This window comes from Xylocopa sonorina, chromosome 8 (genome assembly GCF_050948175.1).
Source record: "Xylocopa sonorina isolate GNS202 chromosome 8, iyXylSono1_principal, whole genome shotgun sequence".
In the NCBI taxonomy this organism is placed as follows: Eukaryota; Metazoa; Arthropoda; class Insecta; order Hymenoptera; family Apidae; genus Xylocopa; species Xylocopa sonorina.
Window position 1 is genome coordinate 2203150 of NC_135200.1, and position 26907 is coordinate 2230056.

At 35.7% G+C, this 26907-nt stretch overlaps 2 protein-coding genes and 1 long non-coding RNA gene across 3 annotated transcripts; 1 reads left to right on the forward strand and 2 right to left on the reverse strand.

Annotated features, from left to right (window-relative positions):
* Positions 1-375: 375 nt before the first annotated feature.
* On the reverse strand, positions 376-26753 carry Miga (mitoguardin). The gene is made up of 9 exons (XM_076898857.1): positions 26529-26753; positions 26157-26307; positions 25891-26034; positions 3185-3372; positions 2427-2568; positions 2244-2352; positions 1997-2165; positions 1655-1888; positions 376-1582 (listed from the first exon to the last, which is right to left on the reverse strand). Exons 1-9 carry the CDS (start codon positions 26619-26621, stop codon positions 1265-1267), a joined length of 1548 nt encoding a protein of 515 aa, XP_076754972.1. The 5' UTR covers positions 26622-26753; the 3' UTR covers positions 376-1264.
* Positions 6154-23527, forward strand: Uzip (beta-pore-forming protein unzipped). The gene is made up of 5 exons (XM_076898858.1): positions 6154-6295; positions 20216-20411; positions 21181-21554; positions 22178-22512; positions 22756-23527. The coding sequence occupies exons 2-5, from the start codon at positions 20216-20218 to the stop codon at positions 23255-23257; spliced, it is 1407 nt and encodes a 468-aa protein (XP_076754973.1). The 5' UTR covers positions 6154-6295; the 3' UTR covers positions 23258-23527.
* LOC143426416 (uncharacterized) lies at positions 10412-11464 on the reverse strand. Its single transcript, XR_013102140.1, has 2 exons — positions 11296-11464; positions 10412-10610 (listed from the first exon to the last, which is right to left on the reverse strand). It is a non-coding gene; the product is annotated as an uncharacterized LOC143426416 (long non-coding RNA).
* Positions 26754-26907: the final 154 nt, after the last annotated feature.

A 26907-nucleotide genomic window follows, 5' to 3' on the forward strand; every position in this document is an offset into this window, starting at 1 on the left:
ACAGATACAAATTACAATAATTAAATTAAAGTTATTATTACTAGTGGTAACTTCATTAATTATTATAAATAAAAGGCCTAGCATATGTTAAGTTTGATTGAAGTAGAATACTGTATCTTAAACTTTCAAGTATTCTTTTTGTATACGTGCAGCGTATAAAGTTTCAGACTGAATTAAGACAAATGAGTAATGTAATGTCTTACGTTCTTTAGTATATAAAACATGACTGCATTTGTTACTGATTATTAATTTGCGAGAAGTATCATTTTCACAGTTATGATTCTGGAATGCTTATACGCTATGTATGCAATATACACAACATGAGGTATAACACACTTAAAACACATTCTTACTGGTCACAGTTTTCATTTATCTTTGGCAAGGGATTTCTTGTTTCTTAAATGTCATTTGGATGCAACTGTATTATAAAATATTGTAAAAAGTGTAGTGTTTAAATGTTTTGATAATAAATAAAACGTAAATAAATTTATAACATGATATAGACTGTGTAAACGGTCTAATAATTTATTAGTAAAGACTATATTAATGCCTTGCTACTAGCATATATGTATATATATAATGACGTTTTATAAAATATTGAAGGAACTCAAATATTTTTATTACACTACTTTTAAATGCTATGAGAGAGTATAGATCACCACAATATCATTACACATACAGCTAATACAAACAGTTTTGTAACACTGAAATAATAGCGATATATTACAATTTATTTTTATTATAAAACAATTATATTTAAACATTTTTTTTATAAATCTTTGTACTAAAAGTGTAAATTTCAATATAAGGTACAAAAAGTTATTTGTTTAAAAAATATGATATCTACAATTAATCTACAGGAAAAAATAAAATCGCGTAAAAAATTACTTTTACATTAATTTACTGTCTTTTAAGCTGAATTATATTTATTGTTCAGTGCAAATAATTAAAAAAACGTCTATCTTAAAGTATCTTAAATTTTTATATCAAACTGATTTCAAACATTGTAATTTTAATAATTTTTTCTCGCATAATGAATCTTTGTATAGTATTTGTAGAATGGTCATACTAAAATATGGACAAAGTTGGACAGTTTGCAACAAGCGTATAAGAATAAAGACTGCTAGCAATTAAATTGCTTATAACAATTCTATATACCTATTACATATGTGACAGAAAGCAAGTGTTGCTGTATTTATTTAGTTATACCAACATTTTGTATATATCTAGTATTGCTAAGTAGTACCTATTTGTTTGCATTTAATTAACAACCCTCTAGGGAGAGTCTTTGATTTATATTTTCAACTCTCACTTTCATTTCCCTGAGTATATCTTCAGCAAGATTATCGACATCGGTGTACCGTACTTTAAAAAAATTAAATATATCTACAAGGAATTCGATTACTTGATCTCTAAAATAGTGACAGGTAGAATGTAAACTTCCTTCTGGACCTAAGAAACCCCACACAAGTACCGGAGTGATTTGTTCAGAGATCGAGTAGAAATGTGCCAAGAATCCTTTGTCATATTTTAACATTTGTCTTTTACCCACAAGCACTGACCAAACTGCAGTTCCAATTGCCTTAAACATATAAATGAATAAACGTTGATAAGTTGATTAAGTAAAAACAAAATTATAATTTGAAATGCTTACGGTTTCGCGGAAACTTGCAGATATCCATCTATTTTGTAAAATAGCTTTGATTGATGAAGGCGGTTTCTCGACTTCCTCAAAGGCGTCTAATAGAATAAAGTCAATCAGAACATCGTAGAAATTCATACATTTTACACCCCTTCCGCTTAATTCTTCTTCCATGATACTACGATTAGTTGGCTCTTGTAAAAACTCCAACATTCGTTCGTAATGCACTAAATAATCTTTAGGATCCTAATAAATAAAAATTATCCGTGAATGGCCGATTCAAATTAATTTAAGGTATATTATATATTCATATATTTATTTTTCAAGTAGAAGTAAATGATATGTTGTGTATACCCTGTCTGCATACATGATCAAATCACTTATGACTTGTCGGCCTATGTCTGCAATCCACTCAGCGGTAGAAGGTATAGTGAATAATTTCATATAAGCTTGTCGTAAACAATACACCTTTGCCAAATACTCTACATCCGAGCCGCATTTTACGAGCTCCGTATGCAGTCGTCTATAATTAAAATTCATATAAATTATAATTTTTAATAAGTTTACCAAAAGTTCTGCGTAAAAAGTGCAAAAAATTCACCTGCAAGGAATACCATTATCTTCGTGATGCTTGAGAGCAGCATGATAAAGTTTTTGTTTCTCGAAGTGTGGAAAAAATTCGGAAAATTCTTCAAATTCTCGTAGATCTGCTACCTATATTAATATAAACATTAATATAAATTCTATTCAGAATTCGATTGCGATTCTGCAAGAAAATGTAAACCTACCCCATCGCGCGCAGATTCGAAAGATTCTGGAGAAGATGCGGCATCTGCTTTTTCTTTAGCGGATATCCGACTACCAATGTGCGAAGGTTTATGGCTATCTACGCTCTTATCATCTTCATTACGGAACAAAACCGAATGCTGTAAAAATTATCTTTCTTTATGATATATCAATTTATTTTTAAATTAGCTGTGAAATGTTAATAATCGAAGTTCAACCATAAAATATATTTATAATCGTGTAATATGCTTTCCATTTGAAACGTAACATTTGCACTCGACGATCATATTCAATTGTAAGAGCGTTTTATGCGCTTAGATTCGAATGACCGTTGTCGCGGTGCCGTGAACTTCCTATGTAATAATTTCTTCTTGCGTTAGGTCAAGTGATTCATTGCACTAATTACTCCAGTTAGTTATCATTTAAATTGGATTAATTCTTGCATTTTTTTTATACGTCGAAAAGCCAATTGACGAATTCAATAGAATGGAATGACAATAAATGGACGTAGAAAAGATTTCAAAAAGATAAAGCAAGCAATATAAAGTAATAACATTTCTTTATCCAGTCTAGTGTTTCAGACAAAAACCATTAAAAAATTATTGTACCTTCTACACACATTAACAATTATTAAAATAATTTTGGATTATTTTATGCTATGAAATAAACGTTACAGTAGTTATGCGCTCCCCTTCCACTGAAATACGCAAACAAAGAATAAAAGAAAAATAGTGCAGGTATAACAGATATACTTACCTGATCGATAAAGAGGAGCTCTGCATGACTTTGAATTTGATAACCCATGTCAAGAAGCTCTTGGACATCATGCGTAAATGCCGCATCCGCCTTGGACGGTAATGCGAGCGTGACATTATTGAGTGAAGAGCTGAACGCTGTAAGAGCATCCTCCCAGCAATAGAGAGCCTTTTCCAGAGCTTCCAATCCTGCATTGTTAAGTTACATTCGTTTTACATTTGTCAATTTTCATCCTTCTCTTCGGTGTGTATCACGCAAATGACGAATTCGAACTCGTTTAATTCGTTCCAAGAAATACTTTCGCACAACGGTAGGAAAGAGAGGGAGAGATATGTCCCATGTGGGTACAGTGGTTACCCACTTTATAATTGTTAACTTGTAATTCTTAATAAAAGCATTAATACAACAAATACCATATCACCCATGTTAAGAGAGAAAATAAATGCTTAAAAAGAATTTTCACGGTTACAATGCAGCAGTTATGAAGCAGCTATAAAGAGAATTTATGCACGTCGACGACTATACTAAGAACCGCACTGTTATTTAAAAGAACCATTTAAAAGTGTATTTTATACTTCGTATATTTATATATTTATATATATTTTTATAATATATATAAAGGTTACGTCGACGAAGTATAAAATATACTTATATATATAAATATATAATATAAAGGGATAGATGGATATAACACTTTCACTTCCTTCTCTTAGTTTAGGTACCGCTCAAAGCGTGACAGTACGTTTCTCGTTTTTGTTTACACTGAAGTCAAGTGTCTACACTTTTTATGAAATAACTGTTTTTTTTCATAACCGGCTTTTTTCCTACACGATTTCTTCATTCATCCTAGGCGAAAGAGGTATGGATTTTTTTAACGAATCGATATCTCAAAACTGGAATTTTGATTTTACCTTTATTTGAACAATTTATACAATATTTTTCTATTATATTACGCACTTTACATACTTAAAAATTTTACCAACATTTTGCCTATTTAATCACGAAAGACCAACTTTTCATTAAAATACTTAAAATTCATAATATCCAATTCTCCAAAATTTGCAAATAGTATATGGACAAACATGATAAGTAAGAATAATATAAACGCCTTAAACTGAAATAATTTTATATAGGTGCATGTTTTCAGACAACCAGGAAACGCCTTGACAGAAAGAAGCTTCAGACGAGCGTCGCGACTCTGGTACTTGGCACTTGCACAAGAGGCAAAGGTAAGTTCAACGACTGATTTTGCAACGGCAGAAGATTTATAAATGAGAGACCCTGTTGGCCGGCGTGTCAGCCAGTCAGCAAAGAGTAAGGGGTTGAGAGCACCTACTTAACGTTGTCACACTGTCGCAGGATTTAAATTCCGGATCGGTGACGGCATTCTCTGTATTCAACGTTTTGTCACTCGTAAACCGGCGCGCAAACGAAATTCGTTGCAGAACGGAAACCAAGCACGCGCCATAATAATTATCTCCATCCACATCCTAAAGGTATGTCCATTATTTTCAATCAGCGACAAGAATAAACTGCCATACATACCTACGTCGATGTGTTGTTTATAATGTTCATTACATAAATATATCAACATAAGTATATATATACAGGTTTACGTTAACAAAACGAAGTGCATAGATACTGTTGATACGTATACATAGATATATATATTTATTGAAATTTACGTAGCAGGAATCACGCGAAGCACCTGGATATAAATGTTTCTTGTTCGAAGGGCAAAAATGAATAGGTCCGTACTTTCCTTTGATCAGAATTTTCATTTTCATCACAGCAAATTCTATAACTGCCACTGTTTCAAGGGGATGCATGGACAGAAAAAATATACGTAATAGAGGGAGCAAAGTTAGGGTGTCTCCCAGTGACGTACCTAAACAAAGTATGAATTTGATTCATTGATATGAATTATATAAATTACACTTTGTCGTTAAATAAAACCTTCATAAGTTACGTAGATGTCCTGTTGTAAAACATTTTATACATAAAATTTGAAGCTTTAAGTACTATGTGAACATTTTCCAAAATTTATGTATAATCTATAAAATTATTTAGAAAGAAAGTTGCAATATGTTATATATCGTTATATTATATGCGTAATGGAAGGTAAAGTAATTTTTAGCGTGACTTGGTATAAGAATTTTGCCCTCCATAACGAACGTAACATAATTATTCACATCTACAACTTTGAACTTTTATGAAAGCTTCAAAATACAAAGAAAACATATCAGCAATTACATAGAGTACCATTCAGCTAATTCATTCAGTTATCCTGTCGACGTATTTAATAGAAATTTACGAAGGTAAAAAGAAGTTAACCTAGAAAGCCTTACAAACCATGCCCCAGTCAGGCTCGCTCCGTGCGCAAGGAACCTTTATTTAACGAAGAGTGAGATTCCATGCAAGTCATAGATGAGGAGTGACTTCCATGTGGTGGACTACCCCTCAAGAATTCTTGCAACCTCCATTAAAGAAAAGATACACCCCGAAGAATCCAGCACTGCGATACTGCCGGATGGTTGGCGTCAATAATACGAAAGTGACGTAATCCTTTTCGAGGTTCGTTATTGGAGGATGTGTCATCCAATGGGGAGGGGTCGATACGGCAGCTGGGAGGCGCGCGCGGTCTCAAAGTGTGCTCCAGGCACGCGTTGCGGCATCGCGGTTCGGCGCGCTAGTAGTGCGCTGCTGGAACCATCCTGACGAGATAGGTTTGAAGAGAGCATACGAAGAAAAGAGGGAGAACAGACGAAAGCCGCGCAAGAGGGGCAAGGATCGAATTATATAGTGGTAGTGTGCACGCAGAGAAAGAAGGGAGGGTGGGACACACGGTGGGTCCTCGCGCTGGCGTCAGTTATTCGGCTTGCCGCTTGCTTGTCGGGTGTAGTGTGCTTGTATACTTTCCAACAACTGCTACGGCGGGCCGTTGACACGCGAAATTTATAAAAGTACACGGGAAAATACTTCGTAACGTACGTTTTGCCATACGATACAGAATAAACCACTGGACGACAGCTAGTGCCGCATCGCGTAATCCGCATCCCTTTGATGCCAGTATTTGGACACACGCATTATTTGGATTAAGATAATGCAATAGTAAGTACGATTACTTATATACGATTATTGAATGTTCGACGATTACGAACGCATTTCGTCGAAATACGCGACATTGTTACGCCGATTGTTAAGAAATTTTATTTTTTCACCTGACCATTTTGGGATACCTTATTTTAATTGCCCCATATGAAAACTAGATGAAAAAACAGTGGGTGAAATCGTCGAATACTATCACTACTAAATATTAGAAGATTGATATCGGCAACGTTGTTGAATCTGTTAGAATTTTTTCAACTGAGAAAATCCTTGCTAGAATAGATAAAAATAAGAACAGTGTTTGATTTTCGATTAGCAGAAGAATCGATGCGCTATACGGCAGTAGGGGAAACTGGAATCATAGCCTAGAAAATGTTGTGTATTTTCCGATATAACATTGTGAACACGACGGAGCAGATCATAATGTCTTGCATCTTTTTTTTTTTAATAAAAGAAATTTATCTTTTCATGCCATCATTTAAGATTAGGTATGCCTTCGGTATAGGTCAAGTTCAGGGGTCAATACCTCGTACTCGTTGAATCTCGAATAAAAGTGAATGCCGTAAATGTAGCAATAGCATCGCGTACCGGCAGATCGATGGAGGTGCCTGGTGCGCTGGTGAACTTGGAAATTTCCCTAGCACACGCGCACTTCCTGCACCCGTGATATTTGCGTATACTATTATATACATCTTGCCTTATGTGAGATGTACACTTCTATTAAACTTTAAAATACAAGAGCCGATATTGCCATGGATATGATGCATAAGATGGTGGGTGCTTGACGAATGGTACACTATAATTGAGGTACATTGTGTGCAAAATGTGAACGATCTCAAGCCAACCACGCAACTTCCTTATGTCTTGACGTCACGCAGGATGATGACGAACTTCTCTGTGAAATTGAAGTTATTCAAACGTAACAGAAATTAACGAATTTGGAACATTAAAGTATAAATTTAAACAAGTGAACAAATTTCGAAGATAGCAAGATAAGGAATAATTTTGATATTTTTTAAGTCATGTCGAGCCCTCGTTACTTTTAATAATTAATTATCAGACGTTTATTTTATTATATGCATCACCTTTCACCGTGAAAAATAGATAGTAACGCGCGACCTGGTAAACGAGAGTAATACACATTTATAATTGAATAGTACCTACGCCCGAGTAAGATAATGAAAATGCACACTGCCGAACATTAAACGAAGAATAATTACAACGCAATAAGACGCGCTTGGTAAAATTTGCCTATACTTCAGCAACGATGAACCTGTAGAAAAAGTTTCTTTTTTATCATTCGATATTATACACATTACAAATGACACTTTCATTGGATGAACGAAGATATTTCTTCAATTTACCACTTAAATATTATACAAGAAGATCAAAGTGACAAAAATTTAGTGCGTGTATCACACATATCAATTTTTGTTTGAAAATTCAGTTAAAACTATTAATCGTCTTATTGTGTGAAAGTGTGTTAAATCATTGTCAAAGAGGCAAATAGATATTATGAAAATGGATTAACATAAATGTATGTAACGGGTAAAAAAAAAAAAAAATTCTATTACAATAGAATAGCCAGACAAAACGAAACAGAAACCGATGTTCCAGAGCAGCGACCTAGTTACATAGCTCCACCCTGTGGCGTCGACTCGGCGGTACACAAAATAAAGTGTATATCAAGCCACAAAATATTTGTTATATCAGTCAATTTTTCAAATATTTCATAGATGCATATAGTAAATAATATCAGAATATGAAAAATTTTAAAAACAAAGAAAGTTCTCGGATGAAACGGGTTTCTACAATATAGGAAACTAAAACAAAGAAGAAGAGGTGACATAATTATTAATAAATTTGGGCGGTACCTTTAAAAATCGATCAGCCAAAAAGGCGATGCATGCCAACCTTATCATATACGAACTGTCGATGGATGGATTAATGTAAATTCTACTATGGACATAACAAGATACATGATATGATCGTGTCGGTTATTAGGTAACAGTGGATCCCCTGTCGAGGATGCCTCGACCCTGATGAGGCTAATAAAAGTGACATCATTATCGCTCACCGCAACGAGCTTTTAACCTACGTGGCTCGCTCTGATTTTCATAATGCGGTTCATATTATCGTGTGGATGCTCTACCCCTATTAGTCGCTGCTCTCTCCGCGAACGCCCAGCAGATACTTTAGCGAAAGACAGAACATGGTCAGTGACTTTTTTGTTTTTTTTTTTCCGTAAATCGTAGAAGGAGAGAATCTTGCGTCATGTTATGTGAAAGTAGAATTAATATTCTTACTATCCTTGGATGAAGTAAGTATTCCAGAGACCATGGAACAGTCAAGAGGGTAAAAGGTGCACGTGTGTTGTACCCCCACTCAATCTTTTGCCTTCATAAAGTAGACCGACGGAGGTCACACTATACGGCCATGAGCCACATCAGCTGGTAAGATCCTCCGTATCTCGATAAACTCGAGGTCCAAAGCCTAACGCCCTCACTTAAGAGATCCATCTCAATGGAGGTTTATCATTTCTTTGATCGAGCCAAAGTTTGAAAATTTCCAAGCTCTTATTCATGAAATTTCAAATTTTTTAGTTATTAAAACTTTGCTCCTCCATGTTTACTATCAGCAAGCCTTTTCCTTTGAGAAATAATTATCTCTACTTCTCTTATTTTCCTCCTCGAGTGCCAAACGTATGATGCAAGTTCCCTCCTCGACTAAGTTTGCCGTTGAACCCGCTTGAATTCATTGAATGGGTCATGAAGGTATTAGAATTATTTTGATAACGTCTTCCGTGGGTGTGCAGAGAGCTTCTTACTTGTTCGAATCGTTGGCGGCAGTGCGGAACGAGTCGAAATTCGAGTACCTGGAAATGTGGCGCGGTGGAAAGTGGCGTAAGGTCGGCGTGTAAATACCTACAATGCGGCAGTGACGTTGTAATTATTCATAGAGCAGCCACTAGTCTGCCGTAGTCTCGTTAATCTTCCCTCTGATACCGCATTGAATGTTATCGTTCGATCGAAGTCGATTGAAATCTTGGGGCTCGTGAGAAACTTTCAACAGGCTGTACCGTGTCGGATCATCTAGCGGTTTTGTTTTTGAAACGATCGTCTCTTTCCCAATCTCGCGGTGAATCATTACTCGGGAATCGCGGGATGATTTTGCTGGTAGGAACGACATTTTCTTCGTCGGGTAATGGAGAAAGGGGCAATATTGACGTTATTAAATTATGGAATGCTTACATTTTTAAATTTTCTCTACGATGCCTTGTAAGTTCAAAGAATTTTTTGGAATACTCTATTTTCGTTTTCCTTTTAGCTATTTTGTTTTCTTATACTTTTATATTTTGTATTGAACGTTTCATAAAAATAGGAGATTTAATTGTTACTTTAAAGGTTTAATATTTTATCCATGATTATATTAAAATATTTACTCCAATAGATTTCAAATGAATTCGTTTGTTTTAATCTACGTTTTGCTAAATATCAAACATATTTCAGGAAAAAAAGATAGAGACAATTTAAAAGTTATACTTTATGATATCGTGTGATCGCTCACGTGATACTAGGTCTTGTCTGCCACCTCTAACACGATGGAAAACTAGTTCGTCAGTTTAAATTTGACAAAAGATCAGTGCCTTGATTACAAAAAACATTAAATACTAAGATGCAAACGATGATTTCGAATAAGATAAGGAAATCGTGTCAGAAAACGGTCGATCGACAAGTTTAAGCAGCGCGACTCTAATCTCTGGAATCACTCCTGAAGAGGAGAATCTGTTGAATTGAATCTGAAGGACTTGAAGATTACCCTTAAATCGTCTCTGAATAAACCCATCCAGGAATTAAATACAAAACATCGGACATAATCGATAACTTAAACGGATTTGCATGAAACAGGAAGAAAGCTAATGAACGAAAAATCTGTTGAACTGAATTCATAATCAATTCAATATACACGACCAGCTCCAAATGAGAGAGGATTGCGGAAAAGAAGTAAAAATATTAAGAAATTGAAAAAATACTCAAGATCTATCAAACAGTCGAACCAAAGACGAAAGTTTATCATATTTATAACTTTCGACTCTATACGTGGTCTCTACCAACATGATCTTCCTCTGGATAACATCAACGTCCACGATGACAAGAGGGGCTTTTGCTAGCCGTAAACTGGTGGTTCAATTTTCAATGCACTCACGAGCAATCGAGCGACGGAAATGAGTTTAACAATGGCTGCAGAGAGATGATACGGTTGCATAGATGCCCTTGACAGTGATAAATAGATACTGCAGTCACCCGTTGCCTTGTTACTAGAATGTTCATACGGAAACATAGAATCTCGCGATCATTTTAATTCGTCGGCAGGTTTTTTTATTTACTAACTCAACATGAGCGTGATGCAATCGCGATGAAGAACTTATCCGTCATGTTTGCCGCAACATCGGACAATTGATCATATTAATATGATAATGACAACAAAATCATTAAAAATAACGAATCAGTAATTCTGAATATTTTCCGTTCTGTTTGTCAAAACCTGTGCTATGGATGATAGCACTACTTGTACCATCGATTTAGTAATTGTTTTGAAGGACAGATGAGTATCAGTGTAACGCGAATTTTCGGGTCAAGGAAGCTATGATTCGCGGAATCGGTTATAACAACGCGATCTTAAGCTGCGAGCGTTTTAAACTTGTTTTGTGTCGTGTTAAAAGTCTAATTGCTGGCGATGAAACGTTCTCGGAGTATGACATAACTCCAGGAGGAAAAATGCGATAGAAATCAAACGTCACGTTTACATATGATTAAAACATTCAAAAAAAAAAGAAAACCGGAGTTACAAGTAGTTTGGATAACATTCTACCTATACACCTATTCTCGTTTAAGCACGATCGTTGTACTATTCATTTACATACGTACATACACACACGATCGACTAATAGTTCTTGCTCGAGGCACAAGCTATAAACTATAGTTTCATATGTTTCTACTAACAGACGATCACAGTTGTAGGTGCTCGAAATTGAATGGTCGAATGATGTTTAACCCCCTTTACGAATTTCAGCTGAAGTCGACGCATTCGCGATATCCAATGAATCATGTTTCCCTGGAGTGTGTTATCGATTACTCGGTAGAAGGAAGTCTTCATCAGAGTCAATTTCTCGAACTCATTTGTGGTGTCTTGAATGAACTGATAACTGATTCTAATTGATATAGACACATCTATATCTTACTATAAAGCAACTATATAATTATTTTCGAAAACTATTCTATAGCTTAGTTTGACTTCAGAAAAGAAAAACGAGGAGATTCATAAGCAAAAAGAAAAGAATACTATTAGAACTTTTGATTTTCACATAATACGAAATTCAATTAAACTGCAATACTATTAAAAACATTGACTCGATAAACGTTATTCTGTTTCCTACGGGATTCTATGCACGATATACATTGCTGAGAGAAATAAAAGCGACATGCAGTAAGTAGTACCGCTCTTTGTCCCATTGTGTGGAACTCGCGACGCGGCAGGGTGTACCTGAGGTGTCTCCTTCTGACGTTTGCTTTGTGCTCGGGAGAATTTACTTCTTCCTCGTCATTACCGCAGTCTGAAGGACTTGTCGCGTGTTTTTCTTTCTTTCTCTTCTTTCTCTAGTCAACGAGGAATGAAAGAGGCAATACTACGTGTGTGTGCACGTGGTTAAGAAGCCCAACCGTAAAGAAGTGCTCTTGACTCTGGCGTGGATTGCCACGCGGGGGTGTTATCATGGTAACGCTGATAGTATGACCGTGGAAAGTCGATACCTTCCTCATTTCGTATTCCGCGGCAAGGGCATGCCCTTATCTGCCCGTCCTCGCATACCAAACACCGCCCCTGTTTACTTTTTCCTTTTTAGGCATACGGTGTGACAATACTCGCCGCTGACCGCGCGTATACGTGGTACTACAGGAAGTGCGTTATCAAACAACGCAACGGTGCAATTGCAATAAGTAGCCCGTTAACGCTGCCGGCTGTCGGAAAATTTCAGTCAATTTTTCTATCAGCCAATAGAACGATTTTCTCACGCGTAGATATTATTTAATTTAAACGGGAATTATATAAATTTGTGAGCCGGTCACGCGTTTCGCGAGACGGTTGTCTGTGAACCATGCCGTTCCGTAAAATCGAGGCTAAGTTCATTTCGAGCGGCTAATCTGATGAAGATCGATACGACTATTATTTTACTCGAACTTGTGACCTGCTCTTGGAAACTGGAGCGATCTGTGACATGCGAACTTGGATGGGACAGAACGTTCTAGAGATAAATTAGATTTTAATTAGGATAATGCATGCAAGAGTACTTTTTACTTATGCGAGTCCTTTCCCCATTTTCCTACTGTTTATGAATATTTTTCTATATTTTTTGTTTACGTCTGCACAACGTACGAATTTGAATATTTGTTTGAATTTGAAATATAAAAGTTATAGGAAAGTTATATTCATAAGATTTCTAGAGAAATCTTCGCATAGTACATTATGAAGGTGTTTTAAACGTTTCTCAGGTCGAATTTTTAGATTATTATCGGCTTGTACAAATACTGGGGTGAAGCTGCGTTCTGAGGAATACGTATTCGGAATATCTTCCACTGATTGTATGGGTTTTTGCGACGGTGCAAAGGACGGTAATCTATTTTATCAGTGCATATGTACCCCTCGAGACTGGCCCCTTTCATGCGCAATCGACCAACACTCGCTCCTTTTACGATATATCAAAGGTTTCAAGTGTCCACCTTTACCGGCCTCTAAAACTCGACCTTCGATACTCGAATCGAGTTCGTACACAGAACCAATTCATTATACCCTAAATCACTTAACCAATTGTAACCAGCAAACTTACTGTAGCGTCCATTAGAACGAAAAGAAGAAAACACTCGAGACACCTGTTTAAAAATTATAAACATTTTGTATACCTTGAAACTTTTCTAGGCATCTTATGTTTGGAGATCAAGAGCATTGATGCCATACGTGGGGACACATAATATTAATCTACTGAAACGTAAGTTGCCATAGGTAACGGATGATCGCGCATATAGAACAGAGAAAAATTGTAGCACAACGAAAGTTATTACGAGTAATTTGTTCATCTCTTTTTGCCTCAACATTTTTCACTTATAAAGAAATAAAAAAGTCTTTAAAATTGTTGTGCCATACTTACGAGTCTTCTAAAACGGTTCTATCGGAATACGCAATGAACGAATGATCTACCGACAGAAAATGTTGGAAAATACTTTCTCTAAAATTACTACCTTGTAGAAAGATTCAAGGCATTCTTGGGTTAATTCAGCGTGAAAGTCAATTATCCAATTTCATTGGTAACATTTCACCGTGGATGCATGGGCGGTATCTTATGATTTCCTTGCTCCCTTTTTTTCTCCGTCTTCGATCTCTGCCATTTGAAGGAAGGCTTCCTTAATTAGAATAGTATTTAACGTAGACGAAGATGTGTAAAGTGGCCGAGGGTGAGTTTTCTAGAGTTGAGGATAACGAGGGAATCCACTTGGTTCCCAGTTGGTTCTTCGAGGCAAGAATAATGTTTTTCATCGAGAAGGTCGAAGACCCCTTTCGATGTAGTCTCCAGGGAGAAGATTGTATCTCTTCGTCTCGTTGCGCCTTTAGAAAGTAGTGTCTGTTGGGCGAAATGTTTCGCGTGAACGGCGCAGAGGTACGTTTTAGTAATAGTTTTAGTGAAATACATATTTCTTTTCACTGAGGTAGAATGTTTGGAGAAAGGTGAAGTTGAGAAGAAAAATTTAATTAGAGTTGTAGTTCTGTATGAGCACTGAACCGAATTAAGTTTTTACTAAATGGCAGGGAAGAACTGTTCGCGAAAAAAGATGAAGGCTTCCCTGTATACTATTTTTATTTCGTGTAATATTTATTTTCTATCCTCAAGGTGCTCTATCAAGAGGAACTAGATTGTTACATAAAGGAATTGATCTCCGATGATCAAAGACGTAGTTTTATTTAAAAATAGAAATATCGTTTCAAATATGGCGTGCCGTACGAATTATGTGACATGTAACTTTTACTTAAAACACCTCACGATATTATTGGAAATTTGATCTTGCATCACCGTTTAAGCACGTAACGGAAAATGTATTAAAATTACATAAGCACGCCACGTCGAACACGATGCATCCATTATTCTATTAGCAAGAATTAAAAGACTCCGTGAAAAATCCGTCAAGACATATTTTAGGAAGTATCAGCTGTCTAAATATCATTACGTATGTCTCCTCGAAAGTTACGACTGATAAGAGGTTTAAAATTTGTCTCGATTAATATCTCACGTCGCCACTCTGTACGGCAACACAAATCGGAAGTGTATCGGGCTCTCTAGAATCACATTCGTTTACCTACGTGTTCCTTACTCGATAGATAGACGAACGTGATCTTAAGCCCTCGGTATACAACAATGTCCAGCCGCACGTACCATCAACGTATGATCAAAAGGGACGCCTTGAATTTCATGCAGGCCCGCAGAGATAATCATAGTCCTCCCGCTGCGGCGTTTCTGTTTCTCCTCGTGTACCTTCTGCTGGGTAAGCGGTGCTCTCAATTAAATAAACTCGCCGGTATGCTTGTCTCATATAAAAGTTCCGTACAGTTAAGGTCAGTAGGTTGGCGTCGCATCAAATGAAAATATATGAACCCAGTCTGACCGAATTGCACGAAGGACATGCCGTGTTAATAATGCATGCGGCACACATAGTGCACCGCGTCTCTCTTTCTCTCCGTTTTACCTGTAAATCATGTCGATCGAGCGGCTTCACTATGCGCATCATCATCCGTGACTAGGGTGCACAATTCACCTCCTCCGTTAACTCATTTTTATTTTCGATTAGTATGTTTGCCTGATTCCGTAGCAGGGAGAACCTTTTGATGGTACCGCGTGAATCGATATCGAATCCAGTCGTTGCTCACCAACGAATCTATCCGAATGAAAGCCACAGACAACCCTTTTTTTTTATCTCCTTTCGACGGTGATTGATATCCGTTCTCGTGGTAACTTCAGGGAAGATTGAACTTTCGAAGAGTCAACAGAAGGGCGAGAGATAAATATTTGTTTCCATGATCAAAAGGGTAACCGATGGATTTAAAGACATTTTAATAGCACGAGTAAACGTCCGTTGAATGTTCCTCCCGAACGAAAATGAATGAAAAGTAATTTTCTCTTTTAATAGTACAAATTCATCTCTCGAAACTTTCTAAAATCATTCAACGTACCAAACGATTTCGAAAGGAAACGCGGGACCGATTAAATCGGGAATTCGCGCTCCCTCGGCGCGAATCGCGTGGAAGCCGGGAAATGATGTAACCGAGATACAATGATAACCATGCGATCCGCTTGGAAAAATGATTCGCAACGAACGAAAAAGAAGGGGGAATACCGAGACAGAAATCATGGTAATCTTCCATTCGTAATAATACGTAAATATAGACAATGTGTAAAACGAAAGCAGATAGAAACCGTCCGTCTCATGAATATGAATTTCCTTGCTCTCGAGCAGGGATAGAAAAAAAAAGAACGGTTAAAACCGACACGGTGTGTTGTTGAAGCTCTTTAACTCGTGCCCGAGACATTATCGCGTGGCGCTTCGCGTATCGGGAGAACCGGTTGCAAGCTAATGTCCAGCAACTTGTTGACAGGCCACCTACTACGCGCACGCTGCTTGTTTATCCTATTATTTTCGGTCGAACGATGATGAACTCGTCTGACGCCGGTACCTTAGACCTACCAATGTTACGGTCAAGGGTCTTACATTTCCTACTCTGATTTCTACTTTGATTTCAGCATAAACTTCTTTCCAATATCCTTTTTTATTCCCAAATACTTCCATTTTTTTCTTGTTTTGACTTGTTTTATTTTGGAGCGTTTAGGGGTATCTTAAATATATATATATATATATATATATATATATATATATATATATATATATATAAGTAAAATAATACTAGGCAATAAATCTCAAATTTTCAAAAGTTCAAATATGTGTGTATATATATATATATACACGCTCCAAAAGTACTAGTAATATATTTATTTTTCTAATTTTTTTAGTACATATTTGAACTTTTGGAAATTTGAGATTTATTGCCTAGTATTATTTAAATATATTACTAGTACTTTACTTAATATTTCTTGCGTGGACACGTATTTTTACATACTTATTTCGGATGCTTCTCTTTTGAAACGTTTCTTGAATATTACATAAATTTTTTCTGATATTTTATCGCAGTTTTTTTTCATTTTTACGTACTCTATATTGTCCTTCTAGAATATCCGTGTTTTTTCTGCAGTCATCTAAAGAGCATTCGAAGAATTTTAAGCGGTAAACAGTGCGAAATGTGGTTATAATCATAGAGTATGAATGCAATAATGCTGTGTATTGACAGATTTTATCCTTATGCTTATAATTTTGTACTTTATTGGAATATTTCAGATAACTCACTACCGATCTCGCAATAATATATCTTCTATTAAATCGCGACTATCTAGGACATATTTCCATTTCAAAGTATAAATGGAGATGCAGCTAGAGATTCGACAGGAGATACCTCATTTTTTGAGGCTAATTAAATCACGAGCAACTGGTCGATCGACTATCTTCAATAAAACGGCTTTGCTAATCGAGTAGCTGGAAATAGAACGTCGGAAAATTCTCACGGCTTATCCATAATATAACGAAACCTAAGAGTTCAACAACTAACAACGATTCTGACATGAATAAAAATACGACCGGTTGAGCAACCTGATATACTCGTACAAATCTACATGTATTAAGAAACTTATTAAGACTAAGAACAAAAATCCAATTGAACTGCATTTTATATAAATAAAATTATCAACAAACTGTTTTGGCCTATAAAAATCTTTCGGTATTTTTTCTTTTTTGCTTTTATAAAAAAATACTATTTGTTATATATACTTTTTAGTAGGTTTTAATAAAAACTCTACAACGTTTTGTAGAATCGCGATTCGTTTCTGTTAATTTATATAAAATGCTAATTCGTGCTGAATCGTGCTAAAGAGATGCGAAATAAATTTGCCAATTTTCTACGATGAATTCGCGGGGAAACATTCTGCCCCGAGTCGAGAGGGATTCTCGTTTCGGTTTAGAGAAAAGGGGGAGGAGATTTTATTCCTAGTTATTCAACGTGCTCGACCGACCATCATTGGGTCTGGTGTTACGCTTGAAACGTACAATACGCGATATATCCGCAACACATCCGCGGAAATCGTGGATAGGGCCGGAAACGTTTTGTTTAAACTCTGCTCACAGGATACGATAGAGATTCGAATTGAACGCGGAGCAATATACTATACGGTACATGGTATACCTGTTTCAATTAAGCGAAGTGGAAGTTCACGTGACTGGGATTAATATGGAAGAATTAATAATGAGATTTCAGGGATTACGGAAAAGAAAATGAAATGGAAAATTCCTCTTTTTGAAGCTGATTTCAATTACAATATTACAGTTTGCTTCAATGTACTCAAGAGTTTTAGACGATGTTGAAAAATAGGCATTTACAGAAATATTTTTATTGATTTACGTGATTGTTGACTTTTCAGTATATTTCAATATTCTAATTGGAATGAAGTTTGGAATACTACAATAATTGAAATAATTTTCGGAATTCAGTTTCTAAAGTGAAATTGACCTTGGTCGCGGTTCAGAAATGGGAAACACAGATGCTCGTTTATTCCCCCAGGTAAAAGCGTCACGCATTTGTTCAGCTTTTTACGCAACAGGATAAAGAGAGTTCACCTCTTTGTGATCTCTAATCTCCTTCGTCCCCCAAAGTGGATTACGGAACGGCCTATATGCAATTTCGAGCTATCCCAAAACCCAGCAACCTGTCTTTCATGTTTCGCGTAAACGTGTTAAACGTTTCCACGATCCGTATAACTTGCAAACTTTCTTGGAACTATTTCAAATTTTTTAATGTAAATCATTTAGTCGTTTGACTTTTACCTAATCCTCTGTAAACAGAACTATAATTTATATTATTTGTGATAAGTTTGAATAATTTTCACTGTTGCATATATAGGATTCATAGAAAGGTTTACGAATTGAAAAATCGTACAAGATTTACTCCTGCAGAGACTTATGTTCACGAGTTGTTTCAGAAAGCAGCCAAGCGAACTCCTTAAATGAAAGAGCAAGAATCGAACGCAGTGGGGTACGTGCGTTATAAAATAAGTGTATTATCACGTAAACGGATATGCCACGGAACCGTTACAGTAACTTGTATTGAAGATATATACCAGATACAGTTTGAGCTAACTAGTGCGTTCACGTTTCCTCTAGATGGACATCTTTACGAGCGAACTTCTTCTCTATGTTATCATTTTATCAACCTCTCGCCAATTATGGTAGAACTGTACCTTCCGCTACAACATTCGAATATTCGTAAATATCGTCTAAAAAATATTTTAGAATCGTAGAAAGAAGCTTGTAATTGAAATAATGAAAAATATCCAAAAGGAATTGATAGAAATTTTGGTTTCGAGGAAGTTTGAAAAATTTACTTCTTTAACATTTACTTAATGATTTTACAATTATTCTAGCTATTATTTCTTCGATATTGATATGTATCTTCTCTTATCTATTTAAACAAAGCAACATCAAATTAAAAATCAATTGCTGTAAATTTCTTTCAGGGTAGTTCCAAGAAAATACACTTTTCTCGGTATTTGCTAGCCAATGTTTACATAATACCTCCAAGAATGCAATCCCCTAACTAACTTATATTACGCAATGCCTACTGAATTCAATACTTCGAACGAAAGCATTCTATTGGAACAAAATCAGAGGTTATGGAAATTTAATAATAGTAAGGGTGGGAATAAATATCGATCGTTTAAAAATACGATAATGGGGAAAAGATTATTTTGGCGTGGGTCGGAGATATCTCGCGTAGTATTCGCGCGTTCATTTCGTTTCCTTGCCACTAACTGAAGCGAAAACACGAGGCGAAGTAGCAAGCCGGAGATCCAGTTATTCGCAGGCTGTGTTAAAGATACGCTCCGTAAGCAGAAACATAATCGCAAAGAAGCTAGGTATTACTGTTACAAAAGTTAAGGTCGCTATAAAACACGGCAGGATGGCGAAACGTTACGTAACAACGCATTTAGAAACTGGAAACCTGGAGGATTTTCGAAAACATCGTCTTCTCACTATTACTGCTGACCGAGAAAACTATGTCTACTTTATGTACATAATTTTTTTAACCAGCTTTTTAATTAAAAACTGGTAAGTTATAATAAATTATTATGAATATAAATAAATATAAAGTATCTCTTATTTAAATTGTAAATAATGCCAAATAAATACGATTTAAAAATCTAAAATATTTCTGTAGACCTTAAATGAATTAGGCTTTTCTAAAAATATATAAATGCTTCTTAAGAATTTTTATTTGAATCATACACGAAGTGAATACGTGTGAAGTTTTTTTCTCGAATTCTCTCCAGTGTAAAAAATATTGCGTATAAATGTTTAATTCATCGCAACTGTTATCCAACTGCACGTGTCGAGATTAGCAAAAAAATAACACTAGCCTCAACGCGTTAACAATATGCAAACCAGCAAAACACTAATAATGCACAGGCTGTTAAATCTGTCAACATTTTTCTCTCTGCGGTGCAAGCTATGTCTCACTGTCTCGTGTTACCTCTGAATTAGCTTGCTGTATCGTAATAACGATCTTGTTAGAGTTCATCTTCTCCGTTTACCATTTATTCAACCCTTCCTAGATTAGTTTCGAATATAGTCACGTAAAGTTTGCAAACGCTTCGCAAGCATTCTCATTTCCGTGTTTCTTTCTTTTTCATTCCAGCTCACAACAAGATAAATAATATTATTACAGATGTCTTGGCAAAGAGTCTACCTTGCTGTGGGACTGTTTGGTGTCCTACTGTTGCTGACGAGCGCGGACAACAGCGTGCACATTCTGTCCAAGTATCAATTGATCACCTCAACCACCCTGAATTGGCTGCCTCGCGCTTACTACCATCCCTCAAAGGAAATAATCATCGGTGGCTTTGAAACGCAAGAAGTCGAAGGTACGTGGAACTAGAGAGGAAAATGAAATGAAATATCGGTTTCTTCGCTGGCAAGCGTCGTCGGAAATATTCGGGTAACGGAGTAACCGTCGTAACGTGCGAATATGTAATGAAACTCGTTAATTTTATTTTGAAGTAACTTCCAAACCAATCTATTTAAGTAAAGTAATAAGTCTTATACTTTTTTTAGAATTTCCCTAATAAGTTGCTAGCTACTAATTTTTTTCTCCAATTCAGACAATCAAAAATATGTATCTCATATCTCATACTGAAAATGTTAGAGCGTCGAGTCACAGATATACCTAGGTTACGTACTTAATTTACATGAATTTTTTTACCGTAAACTATACTTACTTTCTAATTGGATAATTCAACGGCTTGTAAACCTGCTTATATATACGTGTATATATATATAAAACCTGATACCCTGAGACCTTTCACGAATCTACCAGCAACGCGTTATTCGCACCCGGAAGCCCAGGCACAATTCAAGCTCGCGTTAATTTCACGATCCGCTAATTACCACCGAGCATCGCTCGGTAGCATCTTCAGAGAGACCATGAATAAACTTTTCTCGTACTCTACCTGGCCAGACAGTTTACTTCTCTTAACGATACCGCGATACAATTGCCTTCAGCCAACCGACTCTCACTACCTCCATCCACTCCCATCTTTATCATCATAGAGAAACAAAAAATACTCTGTCTGTTAATGATCTAAAAAAAAGGAAGAAAAAAAAACAGGTGAAAAAATACGACTTGTTTCCCAGACGACGCGTTCAACAATCAGGCGGAGCAATCCCAGACAAAGAGACCCCTGTACGTGTGCAGGGTGTTGCACACGACCGTCTGGGTGGCTGGTAGCCAGAGGGGCGACGAGCAACGATGCACCGTGACGATTCACGGCAGCGTGCAGTCGTACGATAAATACGAGTTGTTAGAAAACGTGGACAATGCCGCCCGCGTCAACTGGGAGTACTGGGATAAATACAAGGGTCCGCTATTGGGTGCCGTGGCCACGGAGAAGATGTTCGTCGCCCGGCATGCTGTTAAGGACAAAAACGTAACGACACCGAGGTACACCCATTATATCGGCACCTTGAATAGCCAAGACATTCAGGGGAGCATCAGCTACGTGAAAGACGTAAGTAATTGCTCGTACGATTCCACGCTCGATGGGAACTCTCTCCTTTGAGCAAGATGGTTAAGAGGTAGAAGATTGCACGTTTGCATTCTAGTTGGTTATCACGAGGGGGAGGGATTTAACTGACAGGAAGAAGTAAGAGGAAACGAGGGTGTTCTTTCAACTGTGAGGTTGCGGTTGAGAGGCATTTGAGTTGGTTTTGCTGTCGGGCCTTGCGTGAAGAGGGTGCGCTACTACTTTCAAGATTTACCATTAATTAATGTGTGGGAGTTATCCGGGGTGTTGGAGGTGGTAATAGATGTTGGGAGCGCGGTGAAGTTTTAGTTGGGTAGCACTTGTATGAAATGATGATGAATCGAGTGGTTTCGTTTATTGCCTATGTAATTGATTGGATACTTTTTTCTCTTTTTCGAAGAAAGATGTTTAGTTGGATAGACGTTCATAGAAGAGCAAAAAAAAAAAAACATTGAAAACTCGGAATATAAATATTAGAAATTATTTCATATTTTTCTTCAATAGACAGAATTTTTTACAAGATACTATAAAAAAGATAACTTGTGAATACAACTTTTTATGAGAAAAGAAAAAGTTTTAACAAAATATCTTTTATTTTTTCCGATTAGGACGGCACCGAAGGAACCGCAAAAGAAGGCGACGTTCTTGTTGAGACGGAGCCGATCTACTATGATCTGACAAGGGTTAAATTGAATTGGCCTAAAAAGCATGTGATTAAACGTACACCCGTTGTGCTTGGCGACGCAACGATCGCCAATAATGGACCGGAAGCTGCAAACATGGCGGAAGCTTTCGGATATTCGTACAACTATTCCATGTACTGGGGTCAAGGCCATGCTATTCTGAAAGGCCTAAATACATCAATTACATTGACGAATGGTACAGTTTTGCCGCAAATAATGTGGGGCACCAAAGAATCTCTAAATCGTACTGATGTATACAAGTAAGTGTCAACCGTACAAATTTTTTCAGTACATTATATGCGAGTGACAAGAAATTTATCTTATAACTGTAATCTCATTCATATTGTCAAATTATCTATAAATATCAAAAAGTCAGAACTCTTGATGTAATACCAGGGGTAATATTACTCGCTACTAATTTCACTCGATTTCATGTAGAATGTATTAAACTGAAGTTATTTTAAATTATCGATCAAAACGTAATAATTGTGTATTCAAAACAGAGTGGAAGTGTTCCTCGAACCCGGCACAGCGATAAACGTAACTCTAAAAGCGAATTACACTAATATGGAGGTACCCTATACAGGAACATTAATCTCCCATTATGAAGACGGAGAGACGAAATCCCGCGTGATAAGCGGTATACGCACGGAAGAAACCATGTTCGATGTAAAACCCGAATTTGGACCTATTTATTTCCTCAGTAATTACAGTCTAGTTCCTACAACCACCGTGGCATCCACCACGGAGCCGAGCACCACTCCAATTCCGCAAAACGTGAGCAAGGACAGTCACCATCGGAAAGAGATGACAGAAAACGAGGAACACGATGAGAACATGATCATACCGCCAACGAAATCGGATATGTCCAATATACAGAGTGATGACGGAGGGCCGTTATCGTTGAAGAACAAAGTAGAGGTGACATACTCTGGAGCGTCTTTACTCAGATTAAATGGGCTGCTTATCATTTCGTTAACGACGATCGTTCATAGAATTACGTGAAAACCATGACTCCAAATGATCCTAATTCCTAAGTTGCAATAGTAATATATTCGTAGAGAAAAACAGTGTCCAGAAATTACCAAAAAAAAAACAAAAAAATAAAAAAAAAAGATAAAAATCATAGAACACATTCGATCACAATAATAGCGAGTATGGCGCGCGAAATAAAAAGCTCCTTAATTAAATCGCTGATCGTCATACCGCGGTGTCAGCGCTGACATAATGCTTGCCTTTTCGAAGATGAAGAAAAAAAGAACTTGATATTATAAATATATATATATATATATATACATAAAAATATATATATACACATTTAGGATAGCGAAGAAGAAAAAGAAAGAGAATACATTAACGATGAGCTAGCCTCATGACGAATGTTAAGTACAAGCGATCGCCAGCTAAAGTGCGGATATGTTAACAGCCGCGGATCGTTGACATTTACCTCTATATTGTTGAATAACTGATGAATGTAAACTACGACATTCCGTCTTTAAACTAATCCCGCTGTGAATCAATTTTCCAGCTAAACTATTTTATGCCTTCGCAAAGTGTACGTTCTAGGATCTTCTCTAGAAAAACTTTGAAAAAAAAAAAGCTTTGGATGGAGAAATAGAAATGAAAAGGAAAGGATATGATACCCTTCTTTGAGAGTCGTGTTCAAAGAGAGTTTAGAATTATACCGCAGGTAATTATCTCGGGCAACTATATAAATATTATGTATAGCTTCTATTACGGAGAAATGTCGAGGAATAGATGAATGGAAATTGAAAGAGAAAAAAAGAGAAAGAGAGAAAAAAGATAAGATGGGACAAAGATGCGCGAGTTAATTCAGCTACGATATATATTTTTGAGATTGCAAGTATAATTTTAGAGAATTGTAAGATTTATAAAGGTGTAGTGAGTAAGAATTAGGTAGAGTACAGGTGGATGGGTACGTGTATTTTTCCAACGCTATTTTAGTATCATTTAACCGAACTGAGATGTAAAGCTTTGAAAGATCCTTAAATAAAATGAAATAGTAGAATTTGCTACGTAATGGTAATAAAAGTGCACGCTATTTGAGGATGAATAATGTATGTGTAAATTTCCAAATAATATTAAAGAGTTAGAAAAGTTTTCAAACAGTTAATCATTTCTAATTACTTAAGGTACATTCTTTTTCCTCTTTAATCCAGTAAAAGGACTACAAGATACTTTGTGTACCCATCTGTCTCATGTAAAGTGATAGGGCTTGCAGATTCCTAGAAAATAATTAATGAAAATTGTAATGGGAAAATGTTTTAATTTGTATAGATACGTTAGGAAGTTTGTAAAGTACGTTTGTTTGATAAGCAAAAGAGAAATATGGACTTATTTACTAATTACGTTTAATGTAAACGGATTTATGTTGAAGATTTGAGGAGAAAAGAAAGTGGTATTGTCGTATGTTTGTTGCGTTCTTTTGATAATATTTTCTTGATACGTTTGTATGTATATAAAGTAATTTCTCTATACTCTTATTAGGTGTAATTGTTATAAACTTATTTAATCATTTATAGTTTTTAACAATGATAAGTAACGTCGTACGAATTACCCATATTTTATTATATTCTAGCATCTCTATGGAAATAAAATAGCGCGGAAATATCATTTCGAGCACGAATAAAAGAAATGTCCATAGGTTTCTAACAACATATAACAAAGTAAGCCTAATCACATTATTGTGATATTCAGTGAAAATTTTACATAGATATATAAAAATGGGATCTGTGACGTGTTCTGTTAAATAATTTGTTAATTATCGTAGAAAGCAATAATTTGTTGCGAGATTGGGATATGTGAGTTTTAGAATGTTGCGTGTTTAAATGAAGCAGAAAAGGAATAAAATAGGTAGGAGATAAATGCAAGATAATGATGTTTAATACTGTGAGCAATATTTTCTCATTGTGAATAAAGTAATGCAATGGATGTGGCCCAAAGTAACTGAATAGTACATTTTCGGGACAAATTAACGAAAGACACGAAAAAGGTAATAGGATATATCTCTATAGTTGGAAGAAAAAAATTACTGCTTATTTTTTGGTTGCTTCTTCATATTTCTGTATGCCTCTGAGAAAATGTTAATAAAAATCCCGATGTAAAAGAAGATGCGTTTAAAAATACCCAGGATTATCCTTTGTTTTTATGAATATGTGTATTACACAGAAGATATACTGTATTACACAGAATCAATATGCTGTATATTATCATGTAAATACAAATGCTATATGTACAAATGCTATCTTTGTATACGTGAAAATGTATGCATTCCCAAATAATTTATAAACTTCCTACAATATTCTTTTTCTTTCATAATATTATTATTTGATTGTACACCTGCACCTATCCCCTATATATGAAATAAATAATCTTGTATAAAATTAAGAAGTTGACCAAGACTCTACTTTTTATGTTATTTTGCTTGGAAGTTTAATAGAAATATTTCGCAACAAATTCATAATACTGTTTTCAAATTTCCATTGCAAGGACACTATTAAAATACTCTGAAATATCTTATAAATATTATACAAAATACTGTAGATATAAAGAACAGAAGTACACACATTTTAAAACTGTTTTGAAAAATATAAAAGATCTAAATGAAAATGACTTACCAAGAACTCCATATTGTTGTGGAGTAAGTAGTACATCACCATCTGGACCTCCTGGAACAGAAGATATAAGTGATGCTCGATCACTTATATGACTTCTACTGCTGGCTTCACTTTTTCTTGCCCATGATGCTTGCGATAATGCATCTATACATACAAAATTTGCATTTAATACAAGAATTTATATTAAATATTTCTTTTACAATTTATGCTAACCATGTTTCTTCTGACATTTGATTATAAAATCATAGTTTACACGGAGAAATTACCGAAATTAGAACTTTTTGCAGCTATGTATCTTTGTTTTAATTCTCTTAGAGGTCTTCTCGAAGAAGGAAGAGGATGTCTTCTGCGTCTTTTTAAAAACTGCGCCAATCCTCCTAATAGTAATGATCCTCCGGTAAGGCAAATAATAAAAATCTATGGAGAAATGCACAAAATATTAAAACATTTCTAATTATGGTAGTATATAAAATAATATCACAAAAAAGATACATAAGAATGTATTTCAGACCAGTGAGAGGGATAAAGTAATTCGAAAAATATGATGTACTACTTTTTAAATATTATGTAATATCTTAATTGCCGAATTGTGAACGTGTAAATATATATTTATTCTAACCTCAAAGAGGAATACTTGCTTTTTGTGTTCTAGATAAATTTATCGACGGCAGTGAAATTATATATCGTTTATATAATGCACCTAAAAACTGCTGCGCGTTAAAAATGGACATTGCAGATGAATTTCTTGTAAATAATACAAAAGGAGGTTCGCGCACGATTTGAACCGAAGAACCAACATTAATTTCGGAAGGAACACTGCATTGGAAAACATTCGTTTGTGCAGTAAATATTCAAAGTATAGCCTATTACTATGTTCATATAAGACGAGCAATAGCATGAGTTGAAGTCCGCCCGTATATTTATCGAACGTTCCATTATAAACATAAGTTAGTAGCGTCGATGAAAATGTAGCAACAAATGTAGCAATACTTATGATCGTTGTGAGATATTTAAAAT